This window comes from Crocodylus siamensis, chromosome 5 (genome assembly GCF_052110815.1).
Source record: "Crocodylus siamensis isolate JL-2025a chromosome 5, ASM5211081v1, whole genome shotgun sequence".
Lineage (NCBI taxonomy): Eukaryota > Metazoa > Chordata > Crocodylia > Crocodylidae > Crocodylus > Crocodylus siamensis.
The window spans coordinates 53,258,841-53,274,826 of NC_143399.1; the positions used below are offsets into that span (position 1 = coordinate 53,258,841).

General features: G+C 44.6%; 1 protein-coding gene across 4 annotated transcripts in view; it reads right to left on the reverse strand.

The window, feature by feature from the left end:
• The window catches only part of COLGALT2 (collagen beta(1-O)galactosyltransferase 2), a 174,299-nt gene that overhangs the window by 8,423 nt on the left and 149,890 nt on the right, over positions 1–15,986 (reverse strand). For all 4 annotated transcript variants that reach the window (XM_090048244.1, XM_090048245.1, XM_090048243.1 and 1 more), the window contains 5 exons: positions 13,944–14,063; positions 13,363–13,439; positions 8,529–8,635; positions 7,297–7,429; positions 747–874 (listed from right to left, as the gene is read on the reverse strand). In XM_090048244.1, the coding sequence (XP_089904370.1) occupies positions 747–874; positions 7,297–7,429; positions 8,529–8,635; positions 13,363–13,439; positions 13,944–14,063 (565 nt within the window). The remainder of the gene's footprint in view (positions 1–746; positions 875–7,296; positions 7,430–8,528; positions 8,636–13,362; positions 13,440–13,943; positions 14,064–15,986) is intronic.

Consider the following 15,986-nt stretch of genomic DNA (forward strand, 5'->3'; position numbering starts at 1 on the left):
AACAAATCTCTTGTCTTTGGTATGCAAGAAGTTCTAGACTCAGGTATGGATGTGTGTCTAGGGTGACGGAGAATACTGAATTCAGTGACTTTGATAAAAAAAAGGCCTGAGAGAGGAACAATTCTGCAAGGTCTTCAGCTGCTTCTTTAAATGACCTAATGCAGAGCCTCTTGGAGATTGCACACTAGTGCTGAACATCACTGGCAATGAACTCAGGCTGGAACAGGTCTCTGGCAAAGTACATTTCCTGGCGAGCTTGCAGGATTCCCTTTGATGCTCTTTTGGAATCAGCTTTTTCTTATATGACTAAACAAAAGGGTTCAAACCCTCTGTTCTTCTCCCAGCCTTATAGTGAGCACATGGTATTCCTGTAATAAATCGGCATTAGCTTAGGCCAAAGGGGGAATGCTTCAATGGGAGCTCAACTCCTTCCTGAACTCCTTCCTATATCACTGGATGCAGCTCTTCATTAAAGAGGGCAGTACCTGCGATGTGCTTTGTTTTATCAAAGCTTTATCCACACAAGCGCCTTTGAAGATGAACCATTTGCTCACTGAAAACTTATGCCTCCAGTGTGCTTTTCCAGTAAGCTACAGGCAGCCTTTTCTAATTATAATTATGATCTGAGGTCTGCTACATTTGCATTATTAAAATACTCAATATGTGCAGGAATGGAAAGGGGATGCACAGGGAGAATTCCCATTTGGTCGACAGCAGTGAAAGCTCTCAGAACAAGCGTCACTTACATAAGCTCCCAGTCTAGCTGCGCTCGTTCAATATCATCCATCAGTTTCATGAGCTTCCTCTTAAACTGGTGCTCAAAGCGCACATCATCTTCAATAACGAGCGTCTTCTCCAGCTCTCTCTTCACCACCTGGAATAAACATTTTCAAAAAGGGACTGCCGTGGCTCATGTGCTACTGAGTCCATTCCTGCACCTACCGAAGTGTTGCTATGGACTCTTCTGGGAGCAGGACCAAGCCCTGATGCTGTGTTGGAGAGCTCAAAGACCATTTACAAAGGGATGAAACAATCCAACAGTTGTCACCTGACCTTCATCATTCACCGGTGGGGGTTGGGCAGGAATAATTCATCCTGGGAAGCAAACTACTATCCCTACTGGCACTACATGACTGCTTCACTATCTGAGTCAGGAGCCCCTGGGATGAATAGGTTCAGAGATTTCCCTCTTCCCTCATCCCCCAGTATTGGTTTCAGGTCAGGTTCGAGGCACACTGGCAGGATATAAGCAAGCCTGAGCTACCTCTGTTGGACAGGCTTAAATAATGGAAAGTCACAAAGGTGACAACACATTCAGTTCCAAAGGTGGATCCAGGATTTTAAAAACAGAGGTGCAGGAGCAGTGACCAGCACAGCAGGGGTGGCTGCACCCTCCACTCCCAGTTTCTCTGCTTCAGGTAGGTGGGCAAACCACACTGTGGGAACAACAGCCAGGGACTTCTTTTAAGCCCCTGAAACAGGTAAGAATTATTCACCCCACACTTGGCATCCCCTCTCTTCCTCTCCAAACTCAGCAGCACTTTCCCTCTTCCCTCGCCCCGCACCCCCATAATTCTTTTTACTTATGCCTCTGTGCAAAAAGGGGAGAACCCCTCACCACTGTTGCTGTCTTGGCCACTACCCCACTCCAGCTGGGTTGCAAGGGGGCTGCATAGAGAGCCAGCCTTGTCTGGGGACAGTGGCAGCAGCAGGGAAGTTCCCCTTTCCCTGTACCTGTTCCCAGGCTGGTGAGGAACACCTGTGGTAAACGGGCTGGGAAGAGGAACCCTCCTGCCATGACCTTTGTGCCCTGCTGAGCTCAGATCCCTCCATAGCCTGGGTGGAGCAGAACAGGAGTGGCTCTGGAGCTTTCCCTGCCCCTGGGTCAGCTCAAGACAGTGGCAGTGGGAAGTGGGAAGCAGTGGGTTGGGAGGTATTGCTGAGCATGAAAGGGGAAGGAAGGAGGTGCTGACTGTGGGAGGGATTCTTACCTGTTTACAAAAGTTTTCCAAAGGGAAAAGAATGCTTTCTACCAGGAAAAAAGTGGCCATGAGTGACCAGAGTCCTGGCTGCTGACTGGCTGTCACCCGCCTGACTGACAGGGAGACATTCATCGTATAAAATGGTCATGGAAAGCATTTGGGGTCTCCAAGGACATCAGTGCCAAGCCTTACTTAGACAGCACTATAGTCAAGAAAAAGCTCTTGGGCCAATGATTCAGCTGTTTCTGTTTCTTCAGCAAGTAGTTTAGTTCCAGAGATTTTCCTTTATCTTAGAATAGAGTTTGAAACTGAAAAAAAATTACTGAATATCCTAACAAAACATAAGAACTCAGGAGATCATGTGATCATTTATTGAATGTGGAGAGATTTAAGCAAGATTTTGTGTGTGTGGGGGGGGGGGGGGGACAAATCATACAAACATCAAATTAATTCTCTTCTGGAATGCTGGCAAGCTGTTTAGAAATGTTTTTTTATTTGATCAGGCTACAAGGACTAGAAAATGTTCTCCTGGGAGGATAAGATAAGTTTTATTCCTCCTGCTCTGGGAAAGCTGTGAAACATGTTAAGTTTCAGAAAGCATTCTCTGATGATGAAAGTGCATCTCCAATGAATTCCACCTTGAAGGAAACTAGTAATCATTACCTGGGCAAAAAAAATGTAAAAGAAATTATTCAAATTTTGTGGAAATAACTCTGGCTTTGTTAGTTGCCAAGAATTATTTTATCATCCTCAGCTGCAACAAGAGCAGACAACAATGACTGCTAATTTTGTTTCTGCAGAAGCAGGAACTAGGACAAGAGAAAGCTGTGTTATAATCAAAGAACGTTTTGTTGGATCTTTGAACACAACATACTATAGGCACTGGAATGCCAGAAGTTCTCCTTGAAGAGCAAACAGAAGTACAAATCTCACTCTATGATCTGAAAGATCAAAGCTAGACAACATGGCAAATAGGAAAAGCAAACAAGAATTGTTCAGAAGAGCATTCAAGATCTGAACAAAAGAGCACTTCTGCCCCATGTAAATCATATTCTTTGAGTCTCCTATTCAATGATGCTGGAAGTTGCTGTATTGAAAGTGAAGTATTTTTCACTGGTGTTTGAATGTTTATATTTTCTGTAATCTCACTGCAGTGTTCGGATGTAATGCACCAGCATATGATAACCTGTTCCAAAATCCTTAAGTGAAGTGAGACTGGAAAGTGGAATTGATGAGCTGGAAAATTAAAGCTACCTTTCCACAGGAAAACTCAACTTAAGAGTCTGAAATAAAAAGATAAGGTTTGCTTAAAAGGCCAGAGAATTAACTAAACCTAAAAAGAATGATAAAGTCATTTTTTCTGTTATTTTTAATACTGCCATAGCCAGACAAAGAAAGATTGTTATGATTTACAGAGCACCGTAGTTGTCCATTTTTCTACAGGAGTTGTCTGAAAAGTTAAAAATGCCCCACAAAGAATTACACAAATAATGCACTGTCTTAAGAAATGGACAGCATGATGAAGACTTAAATGCCCTGGATCTTTGCAATAAGCTTCAAGTTCCGGGCAGGCTGAACCCTGGAACATGCCCAACAGCCACACTGGAGTTTCTGTGCAAAAATAAGCTTTTGTCCTTTTTACCAAACATATCCATTGCACTCTGGGTTCTAATAAACTTGCTGGCATCTGTCACAAGCAGAGAACATGGTTTTTCTAAACTTAAGCTTCTGAAAACATATTTTAGTAGTGTTGGAGAGGTAGTTCAGGAAATATGTGAGTGGCCAGGATTGTTCTGGGTGATATCTTTTTACTGGACCTACAATAGCTCAATCTTGCTTAGTGGGGTTTGGTTTAATTTCTCTTGGAAGCTGATTTGCAGAGGCTGGTAACTTGCAGAGGATATTGATCTCTCATTCAAGTGAGAAAAGCAACAAAACTCCAACCCAGCTACAGCAGGAAAAGTAAAATTCACTTAAGATGCTGGCTGTTAGTTCCACATCCTTGTAAATAAAACAAATAAAAAATAAAAGGTTTGCACTTACAAGATTAGTTATGCATTTGACTTTTAAGCTCTTCACTTCCTTTCATATTTACATCACCATCAACAAACAACAGTGAAGAATCTAAATATTTTAGACTTTTTTGAGGAGGAAGTTAAGGAGGGGAAGATGGAGCAAGAAAATACTCCTGCCTACTGTTGGTACTAGGTTAAAGTATGCATAGCTAACAACAGTAAGGTCCAATAAAGGACAAAAACAGTCAAGCATGTCAGAAGTCAGGTCTCGTCTGACGCATTATTTTTTAATGTGGGGATATCACTATTTACTCATTAGTAGGGCTGTGCGAAGCTTCGGGTGGTGATTCGATTTGGAGGAGATTCAGCCTGATTTGGTGGTCGAATCTCTGAATCCGAATTGAATCAGGGGACCAATTAAAAGGTCCTAATTGATTTGAAGCTCTTCAAATCTTTGGAAAAGATTTGCAGAGCTTTGATGATTTGGACAGTCCCCGGTGGCTGCACCAGGGAGCTGCAGCTGGACTTGGAGCCAGTAAGGAGGGGACAGGGTAGATGGGACTGGGGGAGGGGGCTATGGGGGGACCCCAGTCCCCATCCCCTGCCTGCTCCCCCAGTGCCCCCATGGCTGCCCTGCCTGCCCCAGCTCCAGGTACTTTAAAAAAAAGCCTCAACTCACCAGGTGCTGCCAGGCAGGGAGAGATCCCTGCTGCCCCCCACTACTCCATGTTGCATGGGGGGCTCTGCCACTCTCCCTCCTGCTGCCCCATGGCTGTCCCACCTGCCCCAGCTCCAGCCCTTCAAGAAAAAAACAAAAAATGAGAAAAACCCCAGGACTCACTGCTCCCGCAGTGGCCTTGGGGCTAAGGGGGGTTGTGCAGAGACCCCATGCCATATGGGGCAGAGGAGGGCAGTGGGGATTGCCCCCCCCGCCTGACAGCACCCAGTGAGGCAGTGTTTTTTTTTTCCCAAGTGCCAGGAGCTGGGGTGGGCAGGGCAGCCATTGCTGGGCTTGGAGAGCGGGCAGGGATGGGCCTGGCTGCTTCAGAGATTCATCAGTATCTGGATCTCCAAATTAGATTCGGCCGAATCAATTCAGGACAGTGATTCGAATGACCGAATCAAATCACTGTCCCCCAAATCAGCCGAATCTGAAGCAAATACCAGCTGCTTTGCACAGACCTACTCACTAGTACTATTAGTAAGTTGTTTGGTACAACAAGATTGAACAAAAACAGCCAGTGATGCTAGCTGAACACTAATGCATTTAAAACAGATCTTGCAGAAAGTTGAGCCCAACTTCTCGTTTTTCAAGTCACTTACACTGGTTCTGGGCTGTTTGGTTTAAAACTTTGCATTTTACTGTCTGGCACAAAAATGTACTGCACCCTGTTCACACTACAGACAGAGGCATAACAACCAGATTTGGTGCTCTGAGTGGTAGCAGTCAGGCCAGTGACAGCAGCAATGTCTGTCCATCTTGTGTCCTACTCTACTGGGGTACCCAGGCTGGTGCCACAGTTACCTAGCCTTAGTTATGCTGCTGACTACAGCCACACACTTTGGACTTTGGTTATTTTATACTTGTACAGCACCTGGTACAAGAAGGCCCTTAACCTCACTTGGGTTTCCAGACCTAGTTCTGAAACAAAAACATACCATCACATTTGTCTTTCTCCAGTCATCTCCACCTCCTACTTCCAACACAGCTTGTTCATTTCACACAGCATGGATTGTCCAGGAAGATTTGAATATTCTGATTATGTTCCATATTACCCTGATATAGCCCAGTCCCCTTGTTTCCAGGGTTCTGGGTTTTCTGTTCCCCACGGGAAAACAGAGAAAAACGCGGATTCCCCCCTTTTACCTGACAAAAATGCAACTTTCTCATTTTGATGGAGAAACCTGTGGATTTTGCAGTTTTGCAAAGAGCTCTCATAGGGAGGGAGGGAGTTAGGCAGGACTGGGGCTGCTGCCCAGCCGGGTGGCACATGGGGCTTGGGGCCCGGGGCCAGTATGCACAGCCACAGGGTACATCGGGAAGCAGGATGGGGATGTAGGCGGCTTGAGCAGGGGATGAGGCCATCTTCCTGCAGCTGCGTGCACTCCCCAGGGGGCGAAGGGGGACCTGTGCCTCCCAAATCTGTGCATAGGACAGGGGCAGGTGCAGATGCTCACTGTGGGCTTGGGCTCCCTGCCTTGCTGCCCTCCCCCTGGCCTCTGCGGCCCAGTGGGTGCGACTTGGCACACAGATAGACAGATATCAGTTGAACAAAATACATCTATAGTGGCTTTTCATTTTAATCATGGATTTAGGGTTTTTATCAGAGAATTTGCAATTTTTAACAAGGAAAGCCAGGATCTCTGCTCATTACTATACACATAGCACTCAAACTCCCCTGACCACAGGAAGCATGTAACTTAGCCACTCCACAGAATGCTCTGTTCCCCTTTAGTGGTGACTGAGGCACATAACAGAAGTTGCTGAACATGCTGCAGCCTATGACTATTCAACCTGAGTGTCCTAAGTCAGGCTAAAGAGGCTGGTGCTTTATGATCTGGGGTAGAACGTTCAGTGTTTTAGGTCTTCGGCAACCGTGCAGGGGTGTGGCACTGCACAACTGGGGGAAACATTCAGTAGGAATGGAAAATTTTTTGAAGTTTCTGCTTTTCATTTTGATTACACGAAAATGGCCCAATATTGAGACCACACTAGTCAGTTTCCCAAGTTTTTATTCAAAACAGACTACTTCATAATGGAAAAAAATCATGATAAAATCATGGCTACAGCCACACTACCATAGGTAATCTCTTGATGTCTACAGAACACAAGATCTAAAAATCTGATCAACACCAGTATCAATCTCTTCATATAAAAAATGTCCATACTTGATTGTTGTTCTGCACAATCTCCTCAGGGGAATTTTGTGATGAAATAAAAAAAGAACGGAAAAAATCCTCTGAATCCCCCCTTGCCCTGATCAAAATTGCCCCAACCTGACCTGCTTAAGAGTTAGTAAGAACGGCCCTTAAAAAATGTTTGGATAAAGTCACGCAGATTGGGAGCTGCTTGAATATCAAAAGCACTGAGTGGTACTGAGGGGTACTCAGCTCGTTTTTACTAAGTGCTGAATGCGCCTCAATAAGTTTAGGAGTCCCATTAATGCTAATATTTAAAAATCTTAGTCCACTCAATATTGTGGTTTATTTATAGCAAAATAAAAGAGAGTACTGAAAAACATGCACTATTACCCTCCCTCAGCACCCTATAACACCCAGAGAGAACAGAGATTGTTTACCTCCTTCCAGATATAGTAATGACTAAGAAAGCAGCCAATTTCACCCCTGGTTAATGGCCTGGAAGAGTAAGGGTCCCGGTAACCAGGTAGCATGTCAATATTCAGAGCTTTTAGCTGACTCGTATTCAATGCCCTGAGAAAGAGAGAGCTTCTTTAAGTATTAGGAAAAATTTGTGAGTCCTATTGTTTTTTTACTCAGGCCCAGAGTCAGCAAAATGGTTTGGCAGTGAAAAACCAAAGTGTTCCAGACCTTAGGAGCCCTGTGCACACATGGTTGCATACAGTTTAATATCTTGATTTAATTTCTAACTCAAGCTAAACTTAGGTAAGGCTACTATAGCCTCCTAAACTCATAGATTCAAGAAATTGTACAGTCTTAACAGTGGTTTATCCAGAATATGTCCTTGCCAATTTTGGTAACATTTCCGAGGATCCAAATGATACAGCTATAAGATATCTCATTCACTTTACACAATCATGGATTTTTCTTACTTTTTGCATTTCTCTTAGGTTGGACCATGGGATTGGAACAGTCAGATTTATTGTTTTTTATGGGAAGCTTCACTTTATAGTTCTACTACCCTAGCACTAGGCAAGCAAAGAGAGAACCTGAGAGACCCAAAAGTTGCAGCTAATTCTGCCAGTGATTTCTTGCCTTGGGGTAGTCAGTCACTTGGCTTGGGATTTTCAGAAGAGTCTAGTCAGGCAATGAAGTCCCAAGGACTTTTGGATGGGATTTCAAGACTCAACTCTCTTAAACTCAATTGAAAATCCCAGCTTTAACCACAATGCTGTGGTTTCTTATCTATAAAATAGGAGCTTTATATATTATTTTTAGAAGTGCAGCTATACATACTGGAACAGTGGTACCATAACACAATACTGCAGAATTTGGGGTTGGAATATTGTAAGGGAATATTTAAATGCCTCCAAATGCTCCAAAGGAGGTTCCTTTCTTGAGTGTCATAAAACAAAATTTGATTCACAGATCTTTGCCTTAAACTGACTATTACTCCTCAGCTTGAACTACCTCACAGATTCTCTAATGGATGCTGATTAAAACAAGAGGCAGCTGTAGCACAGCAGCATCACAATACACTTCTACTGTTGCAAAATGACATCACAATACATGAAGCCCCACCTTCTTTAACAAAGTCAGAGCATCAAATATAAAAGGCCTGCTACACAGAATCAGACCTTTTGTAGCACATGCAACACCAGACAGAACTCACTTTCCATCCACAGCTTCCATGATTTTGACTGCAATCTCCTGCTCATAGAGGGTCCTCAGCATTCTATCCCGCCTGTCTGTTCGACGCTTCAGGTTGATCATGAAAATCTGGGTGGGAAGAGAAAGAAATCAGAACTCTGGCTCCATGTGAAGCACATATCAAAACTACTCCCAAAGCTTAATAGATTTTAGACCTCGTTCAAGTGCCAGGAACATTTCCAGTAAATGGAGTTATTTTCAAATTGTTTATAAATTTTATCAAACTTGTACCTCTGGAGCTGAAATTTTGAATATGTGTTCTTAGATGCAGCTTGTTTTCATGAAGAGTCAGAGGGAAACGTAGATTTTCAAGAATAAAAAGGATGTAGGAAGAAGAACTAGTAAAGAAAGTCCAGTAAAGTCTAGTAAAGAAAAATTCTCTGACTTCTGACTTTCTTTGATCAGTTTTAGCACCTTACCTATCTGGGACACAAAGGTGAAATGTGCGTAGAGCATGGAGTTAAATTTGAAACTGCCTAAGTGCTTTTCCAAAAGCACACTGCACTTCCAAAAGTGACTTCAGCCCCTAAAGATTCAGATAGACACCTGGAATCCCACTGCCTGCCTATCTGCATCTTTGGAGGCCAAAATATATATTTTTTAAATTTGGCCCTTTCATACTTGAGTTCCTAAACCTCACCAACAGTCTTCAGGACTTGGGTTCCTATGATCCTGAGAGAGAAAAGAATTTGTCACTTTCTCTTCCATGTTACTATGTCTGTCCACGGTCACAAAATATTCATTTCCATTTGAGTGAGTTCTAATTTTTTTAATTTATCATATACTATATGTGGGCACTGGGCTTTGTAATACAATGTAATTTTCTTGATGTAGCCCATATTCCACTGTCATTACAAATGCATGTGCACAGAGCTCCCATTCAGCATGGGTTCAGGTCAAAGCCCACTAAAGTCAAAGGAAGGGCTCCCTTTGACTTTAGTGGGTTTTGGACCAAAATCTGCATGCGTACTTGACATCCTGTTGATTCCACACACATACGTGTTTAGAAAGATGAGCTGAATCGCTTTTAGCATGATGCTGCACATAAATATGATTTGCAACAGTGTGTCTAGGACAAGAGACCTGCCAGATCAGATACTGATCTGGACTCGGGTTGATTTTGGGAAAGTAAAGGTACTATAAAGTGGCTCTAATCGTACAGAGGAGGATTCCAAGTGGCTGATGGACCTTTATAGGCAGTGAATAAAGCAGGACTCTATATACTGAATAGTGAAAATGAAATAAAAAAATGATACTGAACAGCTGCCATATTCCCCAAGTGCTGTATGCACTAAAAGAAGAGGCCCTGAACTGTATGTGATCGTGTCATTAAAACTGGCATGGTAATATATGTACACCAGGAAGCAGTTAAGATTTGGCAGGCAACCTTAAATTTGCCATTTCCTGACTTTTACCTGCTTCACTTTGTCACCATCCCAAAAAACCCCTGTGGAGTTCAAGCAAGTGCTGATTTCAATTGTGCCATTCACTTCTGGATCTGAACTGCCAGATACAGGCTTGTTTTCAGCCCTTCCTTGCCCAGTGAAATGTGAGCCTTCATGTTCATCACAGATGAAAAGGGGGTCGGGGGTCAGCAGGTAGTCAGGACAGAGACCTTTCTACAGCGTTGCATCTGTCTCTGTTCAGGATTACTGATGTCCTTATCACTCTAGTACCTGGGGACAGGTGGAAGCAGGTTCTCTTTAATCCAGGGGCAGGTGATTGTTTTGGATGGAGGTCTTGTTTAATGAGTTTTGGTGAGCTGTCGAGGGCTGCAAGGGTAGCCCCACCCCTTGACAGTTGCCTGACCCCCTTGTCACCATCTTAGGACCAGAAGTCCCACCACTTAACCCTTGACCTTTGCCACTGGAAGTCCTTCCCCTTGTCCCCTGGAAATACTCTGGGGGGGGGAGGGGGTTGCCATTTTAGAACCCCCAAAAAACAAATCATGAACTAGAAGTCAAACACCTACTGTAACAATTTTTAATTTTATTACAAAAAATATTTTGTCATGATTTATGTTTGCATACTGTATATAGAGGTGGTTGCATAATAACTCAGAAATAAATTCTTAGTTTTGTATATTATGGGGGAGTGTGTGTGTGTATGGTGGGTGTGGGTGTATGGTGTGTGTGCATGGTGGCGTATGGTTGTGTGGTAGATTGTGGGGAGGTTTGTGAGGGTGTGAGTGCATGGGAGGCATAGGGTAGGCTGGGGGTCATGGGGGCAGGGTGTGGGTGTGAGAGAGGTTGGGGGAGTGGGGACCCCCCACAGTCCCCCCCCATGGCACAGCAGCTGCAGTGGGGAGCTCAGGGCACAGGTGCCCCACTGGGCACGGCTCCGGCCAGCACTGCACATCGCAGCAAGGGGCACAGCTTCCACCAGGCTGCCTGTATTGTGGGCACTCCCTGGCACTCATGCTCAGTGCCTGCACTCACACAGCAGGGAGAGAAGCCCCACAAGCTGGAGCCGCCAGCTGCTTTCCCCACTGGGGCTGCACAGCACTTGAGAGAAGCCCTGCGCACTGGAGCCAGCTGCCTTCCACGCCCCAGGGGAAGGCACCTGGGGCTTCCCTCCCTTGCTGCACAGTCCGTGCAGGGAAGGCAGCCAGCTCCAGCACGTGGGGCTTCTCTCTGGTGCTGTGCAACCCCGGAAGAGGCAGCTGGCTCCAGCACGTGGGGCTTCCCTCCCTGCTGTGTGAGTGCAGGGGCTGCATGTGAGTGGCAGGGAGTGCCGGCGATACAGGCAGCCCAGCAGAGGCTGCACCCCTTGCTGCGATGTGCAGTGCTGGCCAGAACTGCGCCCCACGAGGTACCTGCACCTTGAACACCCCACTTGCTGCTGCTGCCACTGCCTGCCGGGGCTGCACCCCATGGAGGGAGTGTGGGGGGGGGTCCCCACATGCTGCCCACCCCAGCTCTACGCCCACCCAGTCCCTCTCCGCACAGTCTCTGCACTGCTGCCAGCCCCAGCCCCATGTTTGTGCCCAGCTGCAGCCCTGCCCCCACTGCTTCCCTACCTGCTGCCTGGAGCAAGCAGGAGACCGGGGAAGCAGAGCAGGTCCCCAAGGGCTGCAGCAGCATCCCCGCATGGAAGCTGCATGCCGGCTGGGCTGGACCCTTCCACCCATGAGGGTGGGAGCCAGGCAATAGGGTACATTATTGGGGCTGCATGTACATGTGGACACCTTGCTCTCAGCCGTGTGGATGCAAGAGCTGGGCAGGGCACAATTTGTTGGTGGGCCCTGCGGGTCAGCTGAAAGTGCTTGATCTGGCCTGCAGGCTGTATTTTGCCTGCCCCGCCTTAATCACTACAGATATTGGAAATATGCTGTCTTGTCAGAACTACAGTTGTAACACAGACACAAAGACTGGCTAAAAGAATGAGATTTCTATGTAGCACCAAGTCCAAACTATGCAAACACATGTTCCCTGGCCCATGATGGATGGCAGGCCAGGCACATACCTTAGTGGGTAAAGTGCAAACATTTCTAGCCTCACACAAGTAAAGACAAGTGCAGTCTAAACCTCAGCCAAGCAAAAAACAGACTGAGCCACATCCAAATGCAGCAATAATAATAAAAACAAACTGGGCAAGCAAATGTAGCCACAAAAGACAGCCCAGAAAAAGACACATGCCATACTACAAATGATCAAGCATGCACAGCCAAGCAGTCTGGACTTCATGATACTATATAAATAGATAGACAAACCCAAGCCAAAAAAGGGCAAAAAAACAAGGTTCCCCTGGTTTTAGTGACTCTCTCAGTCATTATATTATAGTCTCACTTACAGCTAAGCAAACAGGCACTGTGTGGACCTGTAAATGCTCTATGCAAAGAATAAATATTATCCATGCAAGGCACAATGTCTCTCTCTGATTTGCTCACAGTCACCTTCTGTTGATGCTTTGTCTCCAATTCTGGCTGACCTGCTATACTCCTGACAGAGACAGGAGCTGCTGGAGAAATTTATGCAAACTTCCCGATCTCTGTTGCAAAAATGTCCCCAACTGTCCTGGCCAAAATCAAAACAAGAAAGCCTCAGCAGAAACGTGGCTCCCAGACAGGAAAAGGCAATCAGGAACAGCACGGTACCGTATTCAGTCAGGATACACATCCCTTCCATAAACCGAGCTGACTGTCCCATTCTAAAGCTTTGCTTTCTGGAGGCAAATAGCTCCCTTGTTTGTTACTGGTAAGGCAGGAGAAAGTTTCAGACAAAAAAAGCGCTCATTTTAAACTACCAAAGAGCAAAATGTAGTAGGTACAGCAAGAACTGGCAGGTCAAAAAGCTGGATTCCAATGTTAGTTCTGTCACTGTCAGATTACTGCCCAGTTTCAGGGATTGCTGAAATGCAAGGAGAGATTTCCACTCATTTCCCTGGGCTTTTGGTCAGGTCCTAACTTATGCAAGTTAACATTTTCTAAATTGGGTTTTTTAATGTAGACGCGCAAAGACCTGCAGTGCAAAGATAATAAGCACCCACTGCTCCCGCAAACTTCCACTGCAGTTGCTTCATACTTAAAAATCAGGCACCTTATGTGGGCACCTACATAAGTTCTGAAGAAGTCCTGAGCGTGCCCAACAGCCATTCCACTCAGTGGAACTTTTAGCTGAGTAAAGACGTCAGGATTAGTCCCGTGGGAAATTTCAGCCCAAAATGTGAATGTTTTAGAAAGTTATAAGCACAAGAAAATGAGCGCTGTGAATAGAAGCAGATTTGCAGCTTAACTGAAGTGGGCTCTACCAGATGCCCTGCTTGATGATAATGCACGTACATACTGGCACTCCTACCTCATCAAATCCCATCTTGTCTGGGTGTTTTGGAGGAGCAGAGATGTATTGTGAGGGCTCAATTGGAGGACGATCAACTAAAAACAGAAAAAAAGAAAGAAATGTCCACAGCATATTTTATTAATATGCCTAAACTACAGCAGCACAGTCAGTCTGCCTGGTCAGTTTATTTCACCACTTTTTAATACCTCCCCTAGTGCAATGAAGAACTGTGGCATGAAGGGCAGAGTGGGAGCACAGTTACTGTTATGCATTTAACCTGTGCTAAGAGAGGGACAGAGCCAAAAAAGCCAAGTGACAGAAAACATCCAAGCATAATGTTGGAGCACTTATTTTGTGCCAAGACAGAATAGGAACATGCATTTTAGAAAGGGTAGGATTTTGGTAGTGGTGCTTTCCTGTTGCTGTGATGAACAATCATGGGAAGGGGTGGAAAACATTAGACCTAATTTAACAAAAATACTACAATAATTAGATCTGATGAAGATTTTTTTTCTTTTTTTTAAAAGAAAGTTCAAGAAAAGTTTTGTAAACACCATCCCCAAGAACCCAGCATCAGGGCATGGCGTGCTCTGACTCACTCATTGCCTCAATTGTCACATGAATAAAGTTTTCAATGTCCTCTTGCAGCGTCTGGTGTGACCTCAGGGGCACAGGGAGAAAACCGTAGTGCTCTCTGTTGCATATGTGCATCTGAATTTCTGGGGAAAAAGCAATAACAGAAAAAGTTGGGAAATATACCATGTTGACTCTGCAAGAGGAGAAAAAGCTGTGGGTACAGCAAAACCTGCACTGAGGATCTCACCTGACAGGTCTGTCTCTCAATCAGGTTAGCAGAATCTCAGTGCATTTCTCAGTACCATCTTCTCTTGCCTTTAGTTAACGACTTTTCACTCCTAGGCAAGCAATTTCTACTCATCCCTTAGAAACAGGTTTAATAATATTCTAAATTGTCAACTGCTTATTTCTTTTTGGCAGGGGGAAGTGTTCCTCCAAGCCTCTCTCAGAGGACAGAGCAGGGATCTTCAGCTTTATAACCCTCTTCTTCATTCTTAGGAACCTCATACTGCAAAAAAACCTTCCCTCTGGTGCAGGACTGGGGAGGCTTCCACCAAAAACAGTTTCTGCCATCTTTAAATGGGTCAGAATGAGTACCTAGAGCATGGTACATGGACTCTCTCATTGCTCCCCAAAAGCTCCCCAGTGAGTTTCTCCCTTAGTGATCCTCTCTGACCAGCCAAGCAGCTGGGTCCAAAGCCCACCATAGTCAAATAGAAGTCTTTACACAGGCTTTGAATCAGAGCCTAAGTGGAGAAGAGAGAGTTTAAGTCTCAGAGAGTTACATTTGTAAGAGACTATGCAGAATAAAAATGGTCCCTGGTTAAATGGAAGGAAAAGCATTAGGGAGCAGGAGTTCCCAGTGGGGAAGCTACAACCAACACCTGACATTGGCAGCTCCTTCAACAAGACACTGTTTAAAGCTTCAAAAAGCTCTTCATTTCCTTCTATGAACTCAGCTTTCTAAGCCCAGAGCATGACCCTGAAGCCTTTGCTCTTATGTATTATCCAGTTGTAATCAAATAGGTTGAGATAGCAAATGGCATCTTGAACAAACTCAAAAGATACTTTCAGCATGAAATGCAGCAGCATAGTAAAAGGATCCAAATTGCATGTGGGTTTCCTGATAACATCCAAACATGGGAAAGAATGGCCCAAGAAGCAGAAGAATAGCCACATATCAGAAGTGTGTCCAAACTGCAGGCATCCTGCATACCACATTGGTTTTCAGGCATTTCCACTACCTATGGAATATCACCTTCCCTTCACAGAGCACAAAGACCCCATTGTTACTCACCTGCAGAGCTTTTTCGTGGGGTTAAAGTTTAGTATGAAAGAAAAACTGTAATTCCAACCATCCTGCTTACATATTTAGTAAGATGTTTCCATTTAATCTATGCTGGACTCAGCTTGAAAACTACATAGGTTCATTAGGTAAAACAAGCTTGGAGAAAAAACACACCACGGCTGAAGACGCTCCCCACACACACCTAGACAATAAGTGCACGTACTGTCCTCAGGCACAAGTAAGCTGGGAAACAGCTCAAAGTAGGTACACCCATTAATTCTGTTCTCAACTCAGATTTTACTTTGGGACCCTTTTCAGTTAAATCCCCTTAGGCTTAATTTTTCCTAATATTTAAAATAGAGATTAAGTGCCATTCTTTAGGTTTGTAAACTGCTTTGAGGTTTACAATGCGACACAAGTTGTTGGGTTTTTTTTGTTAAAAAGTCTCCACTCCTCACTGGCCAGGCCCCCAGTGTGTGATGAAGTGGAAAGGAAGAACCAAAAACAGTATTCTATATGGAGAAAAACAGGTAGAGGAAGTTAAGAAACTGAACTTTTGAATAAACAGAGAAATAAGAAAATGCATCATGTATCCAGGTTGTAGCTGTATTGGTCTAGAGGAAAAGGCAATCAGGACTTGTATTAGAAATTATATCTTTTATTAGAAAACAAGATTTTTGCAAAAAAAATTCTTTAATTGCAAGCTTTCAGGCACAAACACCCATCACCAGGCATTGGAGAAAAGATTGTAAAAGTTCTCCTGGGTAGAAATGAAAGT